This window comes from Pectinophora gossypiella, chromosome 1, assembly GCF_024362695.1.
Source record: "Pectinophora gossypiella chromosome 1, ilPecGoss1.1, whole genome shotgun sequence".
NCBI lineage: Eukaryota > Metazoa > Arthropoda > Insecta > Lepidoptera > Gelechiidae > Pectinophora > Pectinophora gossypiella.
This window is the reverse complement of record NC_065404.1, coordinates 832,436-851,291: the sequence shown is the minus strand read 5'-3', so window position 1 is coordinate 851,291 and position 18,856 is coordinate 832,436. Positions and strand designations below refer to the sequence as shown.

The following is an 18,856-nucleotide window of genomic DNA, read 5'->3' as shown; positions in this document are numbered from 1 at the left end:
TCTTTCTTTCACTGATACAAATCTCTATCATTCATTGTTATTATTTTGCTAATCATTATTATTAAATTCCCTTTACATTAACAAACATGCTAATGTGGTAAAATTCAATGCATATCAAAATCTGTTTAATGAATAGCAAACAATATTATATTATAGGATCATAGTTGGAACTGAAGTAGAAATGTCGGACATCGTCTGGGCGACGGCGGTCGATCTCGCTAATATTATCTGTAATACGCGCTTCCTGTCCAATTAGATTCATAATTTTCCATCTCATTTCATGAAAGAGTGTTTTATTCGTATGTTCATGTCCTTTGTATATGTTATTGTGCAATAAAATATTATTAATTGATTGATTGAGTAGTTGCTGTGAACTACTTTCTAGTTTATCGTCATCTCCCCCTAGCGTTATCCCGTTTTCACAAGGTCGGCTTACCTAACCTGAAGATTTGACAGGTCCGACTGCCTGTCTGACCTTCTAACCCGCGAAGGGCAACTACTTTCTAGTTTAAACTTTCCATTACCTACTTGCTATAATGTACTCAGTTTTTGTTATTGTTTTAATCGAATACAGAAGGCTGTACTGAGGAAAATGACCATAATTTTCACATTTTTCACTAAATATATACAACGATTCGGGTACTTATCGGGTGTGTTTTGTTTTGGTATTCCTTTTATTATTTAAATAACGTATTTTTTCTTTCCAATTATTTTTCAAGGACCAATAATATATATACACTATTAGTACCTACTGAAGCTACAAAAGATGGAACTCTCATCTCACCGAGTTTTCCGTTAGACCAATATGACAGGTGGTATCGTATCCCAATTTATAACGGTCGCGCCAACTTTCTGTTTTTGACACGACTTATTGTAGGTTTGCCGCACATGGCATTAACTACTTGGCCGTACAAATGCGGAGCGCTGAGGGCTCACACCTGGTACAAATTTTAAAACAACAGGCCTGAGGGTGCCCAGTTGGGCGCGAACCACGGCTCAGGGCGTCGTCTGAGAGGAAAATATTTGAAATAATCGACTCTAGTGGGTCGAGAGCGATTAGCGCTGAATGAGGCAAATCGTTGACAACGCCGGCGAGGGAAATCGGGCCGAGCCAACTACGTTAGTGAAAACTGCACTGGAGATATAAATGAAAAATGTATTGACTTACCAAGTTTATCCTGCAGCACAGTCTTAGTGTCGCACTGGACGAGACACAGCACGAGGAACAGGGCGACAACCAGCGCCATATTGCGCGATGCCTTTCGACGCGGTCAAGTGAGCGACACCATGACCGACACACGGTATCGATACGCTTCTCTACTCATGCTTCACGGTTTCTGAAAAGAATAAATACTATTAAATAAAACTTAAACTATAAATTTACTCCTAAATAAAGTTTAATTTAAAGTTAAGTTTAAAGTTTTAAAAGTAAAATTTAATGGTTTTTAATAGTTAAAAAAACAACATGTGTTCCGAGACGGATGCAGTTTAGAGCTTTGCTGCCATTGTAACTAATGTTTGAACGAATGCATCAGTTACTTTCGTACGCAGGGTTTAAAAAATCACAAATTCACATTGCCATTTGCAATAAAACAAATCTAAAAATTACAATTACTATCAAAATCGACGCAATTAGTTCCCTTACACATAAAGATTATTCAAAATTGTACCAAAGTTACCCAAGTTATAATTAATCTAAGTGCAGATATTATACATGTTCTCGTATCTATGTAGTATAGATATATCTAAACCATTTTGCTCGCCTTGAACTAACGCTGCAGTAAAAGTAAACATTGTAGAACCTAAAATATTGTCTGCAACGCATAAACCGCACTTGAGCAACCAAGAGGAGCGCACCCTATGTTAACAAGATAAGAGGATGTATTTCAATGTGCTTCTCGGCTTCATGAATAAACTATCGCCAGAAATTTTCACTGGAGGATCCGTTGCCAAGTCGCCAAGCGAAATTTCAAAAAGGAATTAACCTGGCAGTTCTGTTAATTGTTCCACTTGCAGCGATTAGCGTGTTTAGCGAAGGAATGCGAGATGTATTTTTATTGTTTATTTTCACTGACACAGAAAGACAGAGGAGAATTGAGGTCTTTGAATTGTGGTGTTGGAGGATGATGGAAAGAATAAGTTGGACTGAAAGAGTTACTAATGGGGAAGTGTTAGTAAGAGTAAGGGAAAAGAGGCAAATATTGAGAGTCATTGAGGACAGAAGAGGCGAGATGATTGGACACTTAATAAGACACGACGAATTTATTAAAAACATCATAGAAGGAAAGCTACAAGGAAAGAGAGGAAGGGGAAGACCAAGAAGAGCTTACATGGAACAGATCAGAGAGAAAGAGAACGTCGTGTCTTATAAGGAAGTGAAGGAATTGGCCGTTGATAGACAAGAATGGAGAATGCTACACCGACAAGAGCGTGTGAGTAGTGATGTGATGTTATTTTCTACACCTGATCAATCTGAAAGCCTCAATTTAAAATCACTAAGTAAATATTGACTAACACAACATGCATGGACGTATATTGGAGATGTCCTTAAAAAAAGGTTTAGTACGATCTACTCTGAACCGGCGTGCGTGTATGAAACGATTAATGAATGTGGAGGAAGCAAAAGAGTATGTCTTCATCGAAGCACCCCGGAATAAAGTTGAATATAATTGTTGGTAATCCACCTAGAAGGTGATGACACGATAGAAGAAGAACGTACGTTTAAACGCAACTACGAGCGTGTCGCGAGTGTATTTCTCGGAGTAAGTCAAATCAAATCAAATATACTTTATTGCGACAGAACTAAATTTCGACAATCAGGCATAACACATGAATACAGTACAATTTGGGCGGCCTTATTGCTGGTAAGTCTCGACGGAAACCGCCTATCTAGAGCATAACCAGCGTTCTCGCCCGCAGTCAGCCGGCGAATCCTGGCAGTGCTGTCCTGCACAACGTCACCCGCCAGATTTTATTACCGCCATGAATAAATTTCACCACTGGGACATCGCACCTCGTAAATTATAAGGACACTTTAATACCCCTCGATTTACAACGGCGTTCAAGTTCTAGTGGAGTTAAACATGTGCTGTACGTCCCCGTCGATGGATATCGTTTGACGCGACGCGGAAGATGGACGTTGTCGACGTCAGTGCTGTATTTATATAGCCACTAGCGATCTGCGCCTGTGAGTTTGGAGTCGATAGCTTTAAAATAATATTTTCCATACAAATTTACACCCCCTATGTCACCGCTTTGTAACGATTTTTTTAGAAAAATAATGAAATATATTTTGATTTCTTTATAAAATGAGTATTTAAAAATATTACTTTAACTGTTACTTTTGCGACATAAAATTCCACGTGAACGTCAGAACTGCCTATGTTATCTTAACAATAAGAATGTACGAATTTTGTGCTGATAAATAAATGTACTAACATTGTGAACATTTGTACTTAAAGCTTTGAGCGCTAAATGGTATGTTTTAATTGGCACAAGTTTTCAGATTGATAGTTGTAACCGTTAACGAAATATAGAAATACACCGCCGGTCCTGACGTCAGGATGGCCGGTGTCTGAGACATACCATTTAGCGCTCAAAGCTTTTAAGTACAAAATGTTCATAATCTTAGCACATTTCAGCACAAAATTTTTACAATCTTTCTGCATATATAATATCTTATATATGAGATTTTGAATATATTTTTTTTTGTGCTATCGCCTTTGGCGGCTCTATAGTAACCCTAACACCAGGTTTGATGAGGTTGGTACTCCACCTCACAACCCACACGATAGAAGAAGATATTTTATTAAGTTATGTGGTACTGCATAGCCGTTCACAAATTCCACTTGATATTAACTCAGAATCATGGTCTGAATCATCCGCCTCAGTATTCGGTACGGTGTTACTAACATCCTGTATAATATAAAAGATTCAGACAGAACACCAGAGGGATTTTATTTCTGTGCAATAAAGTATATTTGATTTGATTTGATTAACACCACTCAAATACAGTAGTTGATTCACAATTGGCTTGATTGTAAAGTTTTGAATGTATCGTTAATTTGGAAACTCAATTAAAAAGGGAATTCCGCTCATTTGTACTGTAGGAAATTGTTTCAAAATAGTTTTAGCGATACCAATCTGAAAGCAAATGTAACTTGATCAGCTTCGTGTTTGAAGTGCCTTACCGTAGTAGAACAGTCGGAAAAACGCTTGACTGTCATTGTGAGGTCGCAAGTTCTAGTGCCAGCAACGGCCTTAACCAATGATTTTCGAATTTGTTTTCCAATTCATGTTTGAATCTTAAGTTATTTTTACGTGCTCAGCGCTGGAGGAGTGCAAAGTTGAAGTATGAATGAATGACTATTCGCTCATACTTGTATGGCGCGCGTTTCACGCTCATTTGGCCCTTCCAACCTCTTTCTTCTATTCCGTGGTGTATCATCATCATCAGCCCATTAACGTCCTCACTGCTGGGGCACGGGCCTTCCCCATGGATGGATAGGGAGATCGGACCTTAAACCACCACGCGGGCCCAGTGCGGATTGATAGTTATTATCAATCCGCGCCGGGACCAACGGCTTAACGTGCCTTCCGAAGCACGGAGGAGCTCGAGATGAAAACTTTTTTTGTGGTCACAACACTAACCTAACCTAACCTATGACCGGCCTTTGCGAAAGTTGCTCAACTTCAACAATCGCGGACCGAGCGCGTTTACCGCTGCGCCACCGAGCTCCTCGTGGTGTATACATACTATTAACAATATAGAGGATAAATAAATAAATAACGTTTTGGTGCAGGTAATAAGTTAACCACGCTGGTCTGTAGAACAGACACACACTATAACTCTTCGTGGCTGTAACGAAACGTACGCTAGACGTACCTAAGGAACCTAACTGGGTATTCATTATCTGTAGCTATTCTAGTCTCCTTCAAGTGGAATTTGTTACTCTAAGTTCCTGGAATATAAACAAATGCTTGAACAGAATCAGTATATAATTTTGGAAAGATAACAGAAATCCAAAAAAATATAAAAAATAATTAAAATAAATGAATGTATTTTTTCCTCCTTTTTTTGTATAATTATCAGGTTAGTAGTTTGGTATGATGGCAAGAAATAAAGTTATAAAAAAAATAAAAACAAAAAAAACCGCAGTGTAGCAGCGTGGTGGAGTATGCTCCATACCCCCTCCGGTTGATTGAGGGGAGGCCTGTGCCCAGCAGTGGGACGTATAAAGGCAGTTTATGTATGTAAAATTAAAATCCTACTACGGAAACATTGCGCTCTAAAAAGTATGAGAAAAGAAAATATTTTTGTGACATCCTTCTGAATAGTAAGGTAGATATTAAATTTATGGAATGAAAACAAAGGATGAGATAACCTAAGTATAACACAACCTTTGGACAGGTGGCTGTTTTGTAAAATATTTTTTCTGCCCTTCTTTATGCTCCGGAGTTTCACGTTCAACTTTCGTTCCGAGGCTCGAGTTCTGAAGCGCTTATTGAAAACTACGATTACGTAAGTTGTAGCCTCCCTTACAACTTTTAATGACTTAATTAACCTACGCGGTTTAGTAATTCCAAAACACGCGTTTTCTTTTAAATAATTCGTATATTATTGTTGGAAGTCTTATAATAAACTAGCTTATGCCCGCGGCTTCGCTCGCGTTAAATTCGGGGTAACACGATTCCCCATTGCTAATTCAGATTCATAACGATTTTTTGCTTCCTACCATGAAAACTGCGAAAAGTCCCCTATAAAATTTCACCTCCTCTTTGAAGGGATTGGGGCAGATTAAAAAAAATGTACGTATTTTTTGTTAGTCACAAATAGGCCGCGTACCAATTTTTAGCTTCCTATGTTGAAAATTGCAGAATTGTCCATACAATCTTCCACCCTTCATTTTAGAGTGGGGGTTAGAAAGAGAAGAAAAATAGCCTTTGTCACTCTCCATCCCTTAAACTACTTTCCATTTAAAAAAATCACATCAATTTGTCGTTCCCTTTTGCCGTGAAAAACGGACAAACAAACAGACACAGACACTTTCCTATTTATAATATTAGTATGGATATAGCGAGATGAAAACGCCGACCTAAAATGAAACAAATTCGATTGAAAGTACCTTTTTCTACTATTTCATCATTCAAATTTAAGCGGGGACGCCCTTAAAAATATTTATGAGAAAAATACGACAAACCATTTAAGCGTGAACATAAATTACATAAAATTGAATGCACACCTGTGTACACGGAAAATTAAGAGGGAAAAAATAGGCCATGAAACGAACATAAATTGATTTACTCCGTCCTGAAATGAGCGAATGGAGACAAAAATTTAATCAATGAATAGGACGACAAATCTTTATCTTATCCATGTTTGGATCATACATAATTGATATCACGTGGTTGCGAGTACCAGGGTTTGTGCCCGGTTAATGACAATAGGCTCGTCCCTTATTACATGGGACTTTGACATAGTTGGCGAGAAGTGGGTAAATATACTATGGCACCTCTGCCTTTGGAGATAGATATAAAGACAATTATCACAAACTCTTTGTCCACTGTAATGTAATACCAATCCATAATAAAATAAAGTACTCTTTGGCAATTAAAAATTTTAATAGTAAAGATATCCTAGTTGAAAAACAATACCACAAAAACAATAGATCATCTAAAACACGAAAGTTCATTATACCTAAACAAAATAATTTTTATGGGAGACGGACGGTAGCTTGTTTAGTCCCGGAAATATTTAATGAAATGCCTATACCAACAGAATCCCTAAACTAAAAAAACATTAAAAACACGCTTAAAAAGCTGTATCTAAGCAACATATAAAGAACATTATCATACAAACCTATTCATTAACTACACGTACATTCTCTCTAACACACACACATACGGTTAGTGGAAGCTGTCATAATAATGGCTGCTTCCGACACCAAGAGGGCTTAGAATCTCGTAGGTCTAACCAAACACATATCTACATGCACACATACATATTATGTACACGACATATGCGTTGTCTTAAATCTAATATAATTAATAACAATGGAAATAAATAGTAAAAAAGAAAAACTGTTGAAATAAAACACATCACTGTTTAAAAATAGTAAGTAAAACAATTTTTAAAACAAGATATAATGAAGCGATGGCATGCCAGGACAAACCCAAGACGGTTTATCGGTATGTCTGCATTATTCCATTTATATGTACATTTTTTTTTTTGGTTAAATAAAAAAAAGATACAAGCGAGATGTTATTATTATGTTATGTTTGACGAACCTATATATCGAAAGTGTACATTATGTTTTATGCGCATAATCTTCTATATTATAGATCCCCTATAATCTCCAATACAAACATCACGTTTCAAATTCTGACTTTGTAAGTTCGCATTGTTTTAACTCCCTAATATTCGTGGCGTGCGTGTATGAAACGATGTATAATGATGTGGAGAAAGTAAGAAACGTTTATCAAAAGTATATTTTTAAAGCCGAGGTTTTTCTTGCAGTTTCTTTTCCCCCGTCTATACAGCTTGTGAGAAGCTGCAGTAGTTTTAAGAGGATGAGACGTTTGTTACGTAAAAAATCACGATTCAAAATGTACTAAGTTACCTACTGACTAAAGATATATCTGAATTTGAATAAAGGCGTGAGCTTTGTATCTTCTTTTATTGTGTGGGTTGTGACTGTTGTGAGGTGGATTACCGAGCTCATCAACTCTGGTGTCAGTGTTACTTTTGAGCCGCCAAAAGCCCCTGAAATGGCTCATGTATCGACTACTTACTGACATCAGTAAGTAGTAACCGGGACCAACAACGGCCTAACGTGCCTTCTGATTATTCATCTTACTTTCGGACAATCAGATGATCAACCTGTTATGTCCTAACCAAACTAGGGACCACAAAGTGATTTTTGTGATATGTCCCCACCGGGAATCAAACCGTTATCGTGAGCCCACCGCTCAACCACTGGTCCACGGAGGTCGTGAGCTTTGTATGTGTGTGTGATTGTTTTAACCCCGTAACATGACGCCTAAGCGAGTCTAGGACAGTTCAAGTGAGAAAACAAAAGCGTCCAAAGTACAGTTAACCGGAAAGTTTTATGTATTCCACACGAGGCTCTGGGCTCAAAGGCAGCGATATCAAGCAAATATTGGATCACGTGATGTGGTGTTCAAACGAGTGAGCTTTGGAAAAAACTACTAAGAAAATCACACTAATCTTGAACATATTAGACATTGAAAAAATGATATGTTTTAAAAGATTTTTGATGTCGACATATGAGAATATATCGTCACTGGAAAAGCAAAATTACGTAAGCGACAAAATATTATAATAAAATAGCAGTCCACGTTATTATAATTTGTGTTGTTTGAAGAAGAAAATGAAAAAAAATTTAGTAATAATAAGAGATGAGATGAGACTTATAGTGTATGTAGTAATGTAAAAATTATATGTGTATTATTATTACGTATTTTATGTACTCGTACTTGTTTCTATCCTTGTATTTTTTTTTATAATGTACAAGTATTCACGTGCTGCACTATCCCGCTATATTATATAATATTAAATGTCTCCTATACCTAAAGGTTACCTGGAAGATATTGCTACTTAGCAATAAGGCCGCATATTATGCTCTTTCTATTTCTCTTTTGTTTTGTATTTTGCTTGTGCAATAAAGTATTTGTTATGTTATGTAGGTAATCTTACGAGAACGTCGTCAAAATTGGATAAACAGACAGTCATAATACAGCATTTATATGTTACATAGTGATAAGTGAGACAAAGAGTGCCCACAATTTAAAGTTTTTTAAGTTACACCCGTCATTTCTTATCCGCCGATAACGAAAGGAACGGATGATTGACAACTCATCATCATCAGCCCATTAACGTCCCCACTGCTGGGGCACGGGCCTTCCCTATGGATGGATAGGGAGATCGGGCCTTAAACCACCACGCGGGCCCAGTGCGGATTGGTGGTTATTAACGACTGCTAATGCAGCCGGGACCAACGGCTTAACGTGCCTTCCGAAGCACGGAGGAGCTCGAGATGAAAACTTTTTTTTTGTGGTCACCCATCCTATGACCGGCCTCTGCGAAAGTTGCTTTACTTCAACAATCGCAGACCGAGCGCGTTTAGCGCTGCGCCACCGAGCTCCTAATCTTTAGCTCCTAATTTTTCAAAATGGCCAACATAAGAATCCGCTCTTTACTAAAAAAAATACGGTACATTAAAATAGCTATAGAACTATTACGTAACACAGATCGTAAAGTAATTAAGACACCATTAACATAACATAACAAAATATTTCATTGCACATACTGAAAGTACAAAACAGAAGAGAAGTAGAAAGAGTGCAATAGGCCGCCTTACTTCTAAGCAATCTCACTTCTAAATCAACCAAAAAACGTAGATTAAAACGTTTTTTTACCAACATTCTATAAAAGCATGAACTTTCCGTACCTTTTACATTACCACAAAAAATACAAAAATACAAGTTATATCGAATACGAAAGTTTCACGTAAAAACGACGACCGTGAACTTTCTTGTAAAAATATTTACTTCCAACTAAAATTGTTAACCATTGTTATGATTTGACGCAAATACCTACAAACGGTACCTGTGCGTTTTTGTAATATCTAGTCTTCTTCTTTATCGTCTGGGTTGTGAAGTGATCACCAACCTCATCAACTCGTGTCAGGGTTCTTATTGAGCCGTCAATGGCCCTTGACATGGCTCATGTGGCGACTACTTACTCACATTACTTACATTAAACGCGGCGGTAGCGGTGAAAGAAAACATCGTGAGGAAACCAAAATTCCCGAGAAATGTATTTTCGGAGGTATGTGACCCAACCTGTATTGAGCTGGTTTTCCCTTCGCGGGTTGAAAGGTCAGACAGGCAGTCGCTTCTGTAAAAAACCGGACCTGTCAAATCTTCAGGTTAGGTAAGCGGACCCTGTGAAAAACGGGATAATGCTAGGGAGATGATGATTAGGTACTATGCAGGGCCAACGGCCTAACGTGGCATCCGAAGCAATATCTAGTTATAAATATAGGATGTAGCAAGACTTTGGTAACAAAGACACAAATTATATGTAAGTAGTTATGGTATCTCCGATGTCTGTTTGATTACGTCAATTCATCTCATATCAGCTAAAGGCTATGTTACGGCTATATAAAAAAAATATATACGGTTGAATTGAGAACCTCCCCCTTTTTTGAAGTCGGTAAAAAGCAAATCTACTATCACAATAATGTACTTCACGATCACGCTACTTCCACACTAATATGTCGAATCAAACATGCCTTTAGAGAATACATTAACTTATTGTGTAGAACCTTGAATAAACAGCCTCGGGTGTGTATAAAATTACATGCTTTGTGCTTTATTACCCTATAATTTACAACCCTTTTACAATAAAGGTGTGTTGGAATCTTGATTGAAAATTAGTTCGGAGTTCGTAGCAACTCGTAGCTACGAACGAGCTTGACTCGTAGCTGTAGCTACGCGGGTTAATGATGTTTTTTTTTACCCGTAGCTCTTTATTTGACAATCTTTATAATATGAACCTTTATAAATAAACTCACGTTTTCTATCCCCTTTAGGGTAAGTAGACCTAAAAATAATTACAAGACAAACTTTACATTATTAAAGCACATAATAACGGGTTCTTACCGCGTTTAAATGGGGATATGAAACTCCGTTGTAAAAAGCTTGAAACGGCCTAATGTGGTGAAAAAACGTGAGGACACAGTGAGTGCGGTTTGTCGTAGTGAGTTTCGTGCGAGTTCAGATGGTTCCGAACATTCCGATATCAAAAACATAAACAAGCGGCAAAGAAAGAAGGTAGACAGATATGTCTGCCCGTAGAAAATTATGGATCTACCTACTCCACTCCAATCTCATCAGTCATCCCGTGATCATGGCACTTGCAACAGTGTCGAAATATCGGGAGTCTCATATCCCCATTTAAACGCGGTAAGAACCCGTTATTATGTGCTTTAATTATGATAGTAACCGCGTAAACTTAAAACAATGTGTATAAACTTTACATTACCAATTTAATGCCATATCCATAAAGTAAGATAATAGTATAGTTTACTCAGAACAACAAGGTATGAAAACCACTTTAAAAAGTTATTTTTCAAGCAAAAAGTGCAAAATCACAAATTGCGCCTGTCACCACAACTGGGGCTTTCCTTTCTCTAATCAGATACCACGGGAAACTAACTTGTAGTGGGTTTTACAAGTTACTGCAGTAAGAATAGAGTGCATTATTCTCCGAGGGACGTTGGCAGTGTGGTTAAGTTTTTGTATAATAAGAGGACGTCAGTTCCATGCATGTGGCGGCCTTGTTAACTTTATTTGGGCAATTAACTTGGTATTTAAAACTACTAGTTTGAAGTCGGCTTTAGCACAAGGGGTAAACAGTATAATTTTAGCATAAGAACTAATTATAAGTACTCGGAAGACAAATGTGGAGAATCTACTAAGGAAAATCTACTAAATTTTGAAGTTGGAATATTCCTGTTATATAAACTCTTTATAAACTCTTTGGAGGAGCTCGGTGGCGCAGCGGTTAACGCGCTCGGTCTGCGATTGTTGAAGTTAAGCAACTTTCGCAAAGGCCGGTCAGATGGGTGACCACAAAAAAATATAAGAAAGTTTTCATCTCGAGCTCCTCCGTGCTTCGGAAGGCACGTTAAGCCGTTGGTCCCGGCTGCATTAGCAGTCGTTAATAACCATCAATCCGCACTGGGCCCGCGTGATGGTTTAAGGCCCGATCTCCCTATCCATCCATAGGGAAGGCCCGTGCCCCAGCAGTGGGGACGCTAATGGGCTGATGATGTCGATGATAAACTCTTTAATAGTAAGGAGGCTGGCTGCCTTTTTTTATCAAATTGTACTTTCTTGTTCTCATGAATTGTAGCGTTGACAGCGACTCCCCGAACGGCGACTGCTTGACATCACATCTGTCATTTACATGTACAGTTCAAAACACAATTTTAATCACGCTACATACAACATTTTTATCCACTGAAATAATTGTATTCTTCGTTCATTTTTGTTTCATAATATTTTTGGAAACTTTCCAGCCTATTTTATAAATGCAGTAATCTTATGGGATTAAATGTATGATTCAAAGCTACTATAATTATATACTTACATCTTATCTCGATAAGGCTAAGTAATAAAGCTCTTTTTACATAACTTTAGCGTATTTTTCCGGAACGACACATCACGTATTCCGTTGTCTATTAACAATGCTCAAAGTCAAAAGGATTGATGCGAACCTCGGTGGAATTCGGCGCATTCCTAAACCAACCCTATTATTTAGTAACAGACATAAGTAGGACAAAAGTTTGTTTTTCTCTACAACGTATATGTTTTTTTATGAAATAGACGCAAACATAAAACTGTTATGGTAAAGTGGAGTCTCCTAATACACGCATATGCCTGCTTAAAAGGAAGCTCCAACCCGTAATTGATGCTATGTACCAAATGTTACTGCAATAAACTTTTTTTGTTTTTTTATAAGTATACTTAAACTGGTGTACTCTTAGAAATGCTTGTTTAAAAATCTTATCCCATTTCCTTCGAAGTTGATACTGAGATGATAAGGGAACATTATTAAAACAGTTTCAAATCCCGTTCGAATCCGAAAATTTTCGATAAAATTTTCTCTTAGTGAGAATTTTAATACATCATGAGTCAAGAGTTGCTTCAATCACGTATCACGTGCTCAGCAGTGAAGGAAAATATCGTGAGGAAATCCACATTGGAAACCCAAGAAATGCATTTTCGGAGGTATGTGACCTAACCTGTATTGGGCTGGTTTTCCATTCGCGGGTTGGAAGGCCAATACTGTAAAAAACCGGACCTGTCAAATCATCAGATTAGGTAAGCGGACCCTGTGACAATCGGGATAATGCTAGGAAAATGATGATGAGTCAAGAGTTGCGTCCTTGACAACCGGCATTTGTAGTACAATAAAAACACTTACAATGAAAAGAAAACAACATTTTTCCTCAAGATTGATTCAAACACTCAATATAAAGCGTAGTAAGTTCATTTTCACAAATCGCTTTTGTCTGTCTGTACTCGTCCCGCCTCGCAGAACATTAAAATCGCCAAGAACATCGTCTATAACTTTAAAAATATTCCTTTAGCTTAGACATTAATTTTAAAGAAGGGTAAGGCCAAGAAAAGCTTGCATGGACCAAATTAAAGAAAAGCCGAACGTCGTGTCTTATAAGGAAATCACAGAATTGGGCCTTGATAGAAAAGAATGGAGAATGCGACACCGACAAGAGCGGGGCTCTTAAAATAATGAAAATGAGACATCATTTTTATAGCAGAGGCGCCAATGCGCCGTCAATCAATTGCGCTGATCAATCTCACTCATTAGAATAGTTTTTCGTCTTATCCAATGTTACAATATGTTACCTAGTGTTATACTCGGCACACCCAGTAGTCTATTCCTGTTATGTCCTAGTAATATGTGCTGGTCCCAAGATTTATACATCGTAGGGCTGGGTGTGCTGATATATATTCTATCTGCATGCCGTAGTACTTGTCTTCTTTTAAACCTACCACACTGCTTTATTTACATACAATTTATTTGTAATAATGGAAGAGCGGGGCCTCCAAACACAGGCTATGTCGCTTAAATGGAGACCCCAATCCACCAGTAGTTAAGGCTTTATTGTAAAAGAAAATAAACATTTTTCATTTTTTCATTTTCAACATACAAGGTTTTAACAGTGTTACTACAAAACATAAACTAAAATGCTTCTATGCTGTTCTGGGAGCAAATAAAAAAACATAGAAAACGTTCAGCTGCTTGTCTTCCCGGGCATGTCGTAAAAACCGACAGAGGGATTGTGTCATCTAACATGATGGACTAATGTTATGGGCGATAGGCTGATCCCTTATCACCATAAGGTTCATCATATCCAGCTTACGACATCGTATCAACAGTGGCTGCAAGTTGTCTTTGATTACTTGTGGCTCTGCCCACCCCATTAGGGATTACGGGCGTGAGTTTATGTATGTATGTATGTATAAACTAAAAATAAACAAGGTTTAAAATAGTATTTCGCGGCACGAAAGAAGTCGGCGGATTTTGATGAAACTAACTTGACAAGTCATAATAATTCTATGTAGAGTCTGCGACAGTAGCGCCGCGGCCTGTGGGACTTTTTTAGTGTACGGATTATATTTTAAACATAGTTTATCTTTTAGTCTTTGTTTTGTAGTAACACTGTTAATGTCCTTACTGTTAGATCATTGTTCATTTTACGGGGTTGGTTTCAGACAGTATGAACAGCAATATTGTAATACCTATCATTAAAGACTATATCGCAAAACGATTAGGGGGGGTTAAAATGGCAACATCGAAGCAATTCATCTAAGAAAGCAATACTGCAATTTGACATTTGCGCATATAAAAGTAAGTGCGCAATGCAAACAAATGTCAAATTGCAATATTGCTTAATTAGATGAATTCGGGTGAATATCATAAATTTCAAGTTTGGTGGCGAAATTTCATATTATTTTTTCGTGAAAAATTGGGTTCCGACATGAAAAAGATCCAAAAGGATCCTTGGTTCCGACATCCTGTTCCTCATCTTGTATCCTTTTTCATGTCGGAACCCAATTTTTCAAGAAAAAATTATATTATGACAGTTCGCCACCAAGCTCGGCACATTTTGATATTCACCCATTCGATAAAAAAAAATATAAATTGTTTTTTTTATTGGATTCGATTTTCGTTTTTTTTTCTTTTTTTTTTTGAAGAGAAGATGAATTGCTTCGGTGTGGCCTTTTTAATTCCCTAGATATCATTTCACGTACTTACATCTTACAGTGTGTTAGTAATATCGTAACGATAACTTTGAGGGATGATTCAGACCATGATTCTACCATGATATCAAGTGGAATTTCCCGTCGATTTTCATGATTCTTTTGTATTTTTTTTATTATATTCTATGATTATATTCGTTACGATGTCACTAACACCCTGTACTCGTATATTGACCTCGTCGTAAATTAACTTGATCACAAAATTGTGGCAAATTATTCTCAACGAACACAAAAAGTGTATGCGATTATTTTATCGTTATATTTCGATTGCAACACATATTGTAATGGAGAACTTTCTAGACTATATTCCGTGTCATGTAGATGGCGCTGTAAAGATATTCCTTAATTTAATCTTCTAAATTCATAGATAAAAGAAATATGCATCTTTTGTCTTTGTTTTGAGTATAAACCATTACCCTTTTTAATACACCCTGACACAATTACATCTTCCACTCATTATTATTCTGATAAAAAAATGCATAAACATAACATAAACTGCCTATATACGTCCCACTGCTGGGCACAGGCCTCCCCTCAATCAACCGGAGGGGGTATGGAGCATACTCCACCACGCTGCTCCACTGCGGGTTGGTGGAGGTGTTTTTACGGCTAACAGCCGGGACCAACGGCTTAACGTGCCTTCCGAAGCACGGAATCATCTTACTTTTTCGGACAATCAGGTGATTCAAGCCTGAAAAGTCCTTACCAAACAAAGGACAGTCTCACAAAGTGATTTCGACAATGTCCCCATCGGGAATCGAACCCGGACCTCCAGATCTTGAGCCTAACGCTCTAACCACTAGACCACGGAGGCTGTGAAAAAAATGCATAATGTGATCCAAATATCAAGCAACAAATATTTTCATATATGCTTCTGCTATTACATTGTATTTTTGAATAATTATGTACCCGAGTAATTGTAGGTAATTAACACGTTAAATCTTGACAGGGCCATCTATATAATTTTTGGGGAACCTAGCATGGGAAGACTGATTAATCGAAAGGAACACGGAAGCTTTTTAAATTTCAAAAATAGAATCAGAAACAAAATCCGAACTTGTCGCCAGACAAAATGGACCTAACTGTAAAAACTTTCCCAAGATTCGTTAGATATTCATCAGCGTTCTCACTCCGAAAACTTGGCGCCACTAGTTAGGAGTTGAATTTGTGCTGAATTGGCTATTTCATTCGTTGCATTGCGAAAATGTTTATCAAAGGACAAGTGAGTTCGTTTGGTGGGTGGGAATCAAGAACTACTGGCGAAAACGAGAATATACCAAATTACTGTCTTATAATAATCAAGTGTTATAATGATTGTCTGACAGTAAGATGATCCGTGCTTAGGAAGCTGTTGGTCCCGGTACGTGATGTAGTAGTTACATGAGCCATGTCAGGGGCTTTTGGCGTTTCAGTAGTAACCCTGACACCAGGGTTTATGGGGGTTGGTAATCCACCTCACAACCCACATGAAAGTCTTAAGATTTTTTAATTTATTATTTCTAATTTGTAATTGTATTATAATAATTTTAATTTATATGGAATGACATTCGATTAGGATTATTATTATTTAATGATTTTGTATTTAATTTGATATTGTATTGATATTAGTTGTCTTGTTCATGTCGATTCATTAAGTACGTTTAACGTACCTACTCTGAATTTATGTATTTAATTAATGACTTGTGATAGTATATTACCAATTTTAATTTTCAAGTTGGCTTTTTCATGAAATATGACCATTTCTATGAAATAAATAATTCTATGATCTTTCAATTCTATGATCTGCTCACGACATACACATAACTCAGAACATAATATATATCTGTCGCGGCCAAATCGTAAAATTTACCATTTCATGAAATGGCCAACTTAAGTTGACCATATCGTTGAAACGTCAACGTTTAATGATATTGGCTATATCGTTAATGTAGGCGGTGTCCATGCTATGTGGTGTAATAAAAATGCGAATAGTCGATTAATTTCTTAGGTTTAAAATTATGTACCTATTCGATATGGAAAATTGTACAATTACATTGATTCATCGATTATAATATCAATGAAGTTTTAAATATAATCGACACCAGCGCCACTATCGGTGGATAATATTACTAATTTTACGATATGATTGGCAACGTTTGGCCGTATCATGAAGTAATCATGCATTTAGTTGCTCATATCGTTAAACGTTTTGTGATCATTGATCTGGCCAAACTACATCATGATGTGACCAACGAATGATATTCTATTTCATGAAATATGACCATTTCATGAAATGATCGATCATTTCATCAAATGATCAATTCTATGATCTGGCCACGACATATCCATATTCATATTGATTTTTATAATACTTAAGTTGTATATTATCAGTCAAATCAGGAATTATCCTAGTGGAGGTGTCAGTGTGCGTGTTTAGAGCTCGTGACCGCTGCGGAAATGATTGTTCGTAGTTTGGAGGTTCGCGGGGCGCAGAGTGGGCGGGCGGGGGTCAGAGGCGGATTGGCTGCTAAAGGGTTGTCATACAGCAGACATCTGTCGTGTAAAGTGAAGGCTAGGGGAATTCCCCATTAGCAATGGAAAAGTTACAAAAAAGAAGAAAAGATATTTTAAACAGGTTTTTTTTAATTACTGTGTAATTATTTATATCAAATTATTGCGCAAAACTGGACCTGTCAAATCTTCAGGTTAGGTAAGCGGACCCTGTGAAAAACGGGATAAGTTACCAATAACATATATTCTGCTAGTTACTCAAAAATAAAATGACCTCCGCAAAGATACTGAAAATATCCTGGTAATAATTAATTATATATTAATGACTATTATTAATTATATAAAAATCAATCAAATTGATTATACCCACTCGGAGGCAGCTCCCTAAACTTAGAATTCCATAAATTGTTTAAAAGAATTCAACAGCTCTTTATCTTGAAGTTCAATCTCCAAGTTTTGGAGTCGGTAACTTGGGAAAATCTTAATTGTTTCTTAGGTTTTAATTTGATTTCGTAGATAGTTTAATTAACACTCCGGTGATTAAAATTACTGGGAGTATAATTTTGAATTGTTATTCTCTCCTTTTCCTTTAATTGAACTCCAAATCTTATTTAGTTGCTATCAGCATACAAATACCTAGTTTTGAACAGAACCTCTAGTTCCGTACGATTAGTTATTATATTTCAACGAAGATATTGTTTCACAATGAGAAACTTTCCAATAGGCATTCCCCAAAAACGCGATAGATGGCGTTGTTAATTTTTTCTCATTTCATGGATAACTGACATAATTATGCATCTTTTATCTTTGTTTTTGGGTATAAATGATGACCCTTTTTATTACACCGAGGCAAAATTACAACTTCCACCCATTAATATTCTGATCAAAATAAAGAGAAGTAATATAGGTCAGAATATAATTCTATACATAATGTGATTCAAATATCAAGCAACAACTAGTTTTATATATGCTTCTGTCATTACATTATATTTTTGAATAATTATGTACCCCAGGAATGAGAAAATAGGTAATTATTACGTTAAAAGTGAACAACGCCATCTATCGTGTGTTTGGGGAACGTCGATTGGAAAGTCCCACATTGCTTCAATGCGCAATATGAAATAGATCTGTCAAAATACAGAAGTGACGTTCGTTAGCGTAGTGATGTATTAGTCGAAATTAGGCCGATCGATTCTGTTCTATACAACATACATAACATAAACAGCCTATATACGTCCCACTGCTGGGCACAGGCCTCCCCTCAATCAACCGGAGGGGGTATGGAGCATACTCCACCACGCTGCTCCAATGCGGGTTGGTGGAGGTGTTTTACGGCTAATAGCCGGGACCAACGGCTTAACGTGCCCTCCGAAGCACGGAATCATCTTACTTTTCAGACAATCAGGCGATTCAAGCCTGAAAAGTCCTTACCAAACAAAGGACAGTCTCACAAAGTGATTTCGACGATGTCCCCATCGGGAATCGAACC

The 18,856-nt window shown here is 37.1% G+C and overlaps 1 protein-coding gene across 1 annotated transcript in view; it reads right to left on the bottom strand.

The window, feature by feature from the left end:
* The window catches only part of LOC126368684 (nephrin), a 760,982-nt gene that overhangs the window by 640,672 nt on the left and 101,454 nt on the right, over positions 1–18,856 (bottom strand). Inside the window, exon 2 of the mRNA XM_050012828.1 lies at positions 1,169–1,337. Within this exon, the coding sequence (XP_049868785.1) occupies positions 1,169–1,247 (79 nt within the window). The 5' untranslated portion in view covers positions 1,248–1,337. The remainder of the gene's footprint in view (positions 1–1,168; positions 1,338–18,856) is intronic.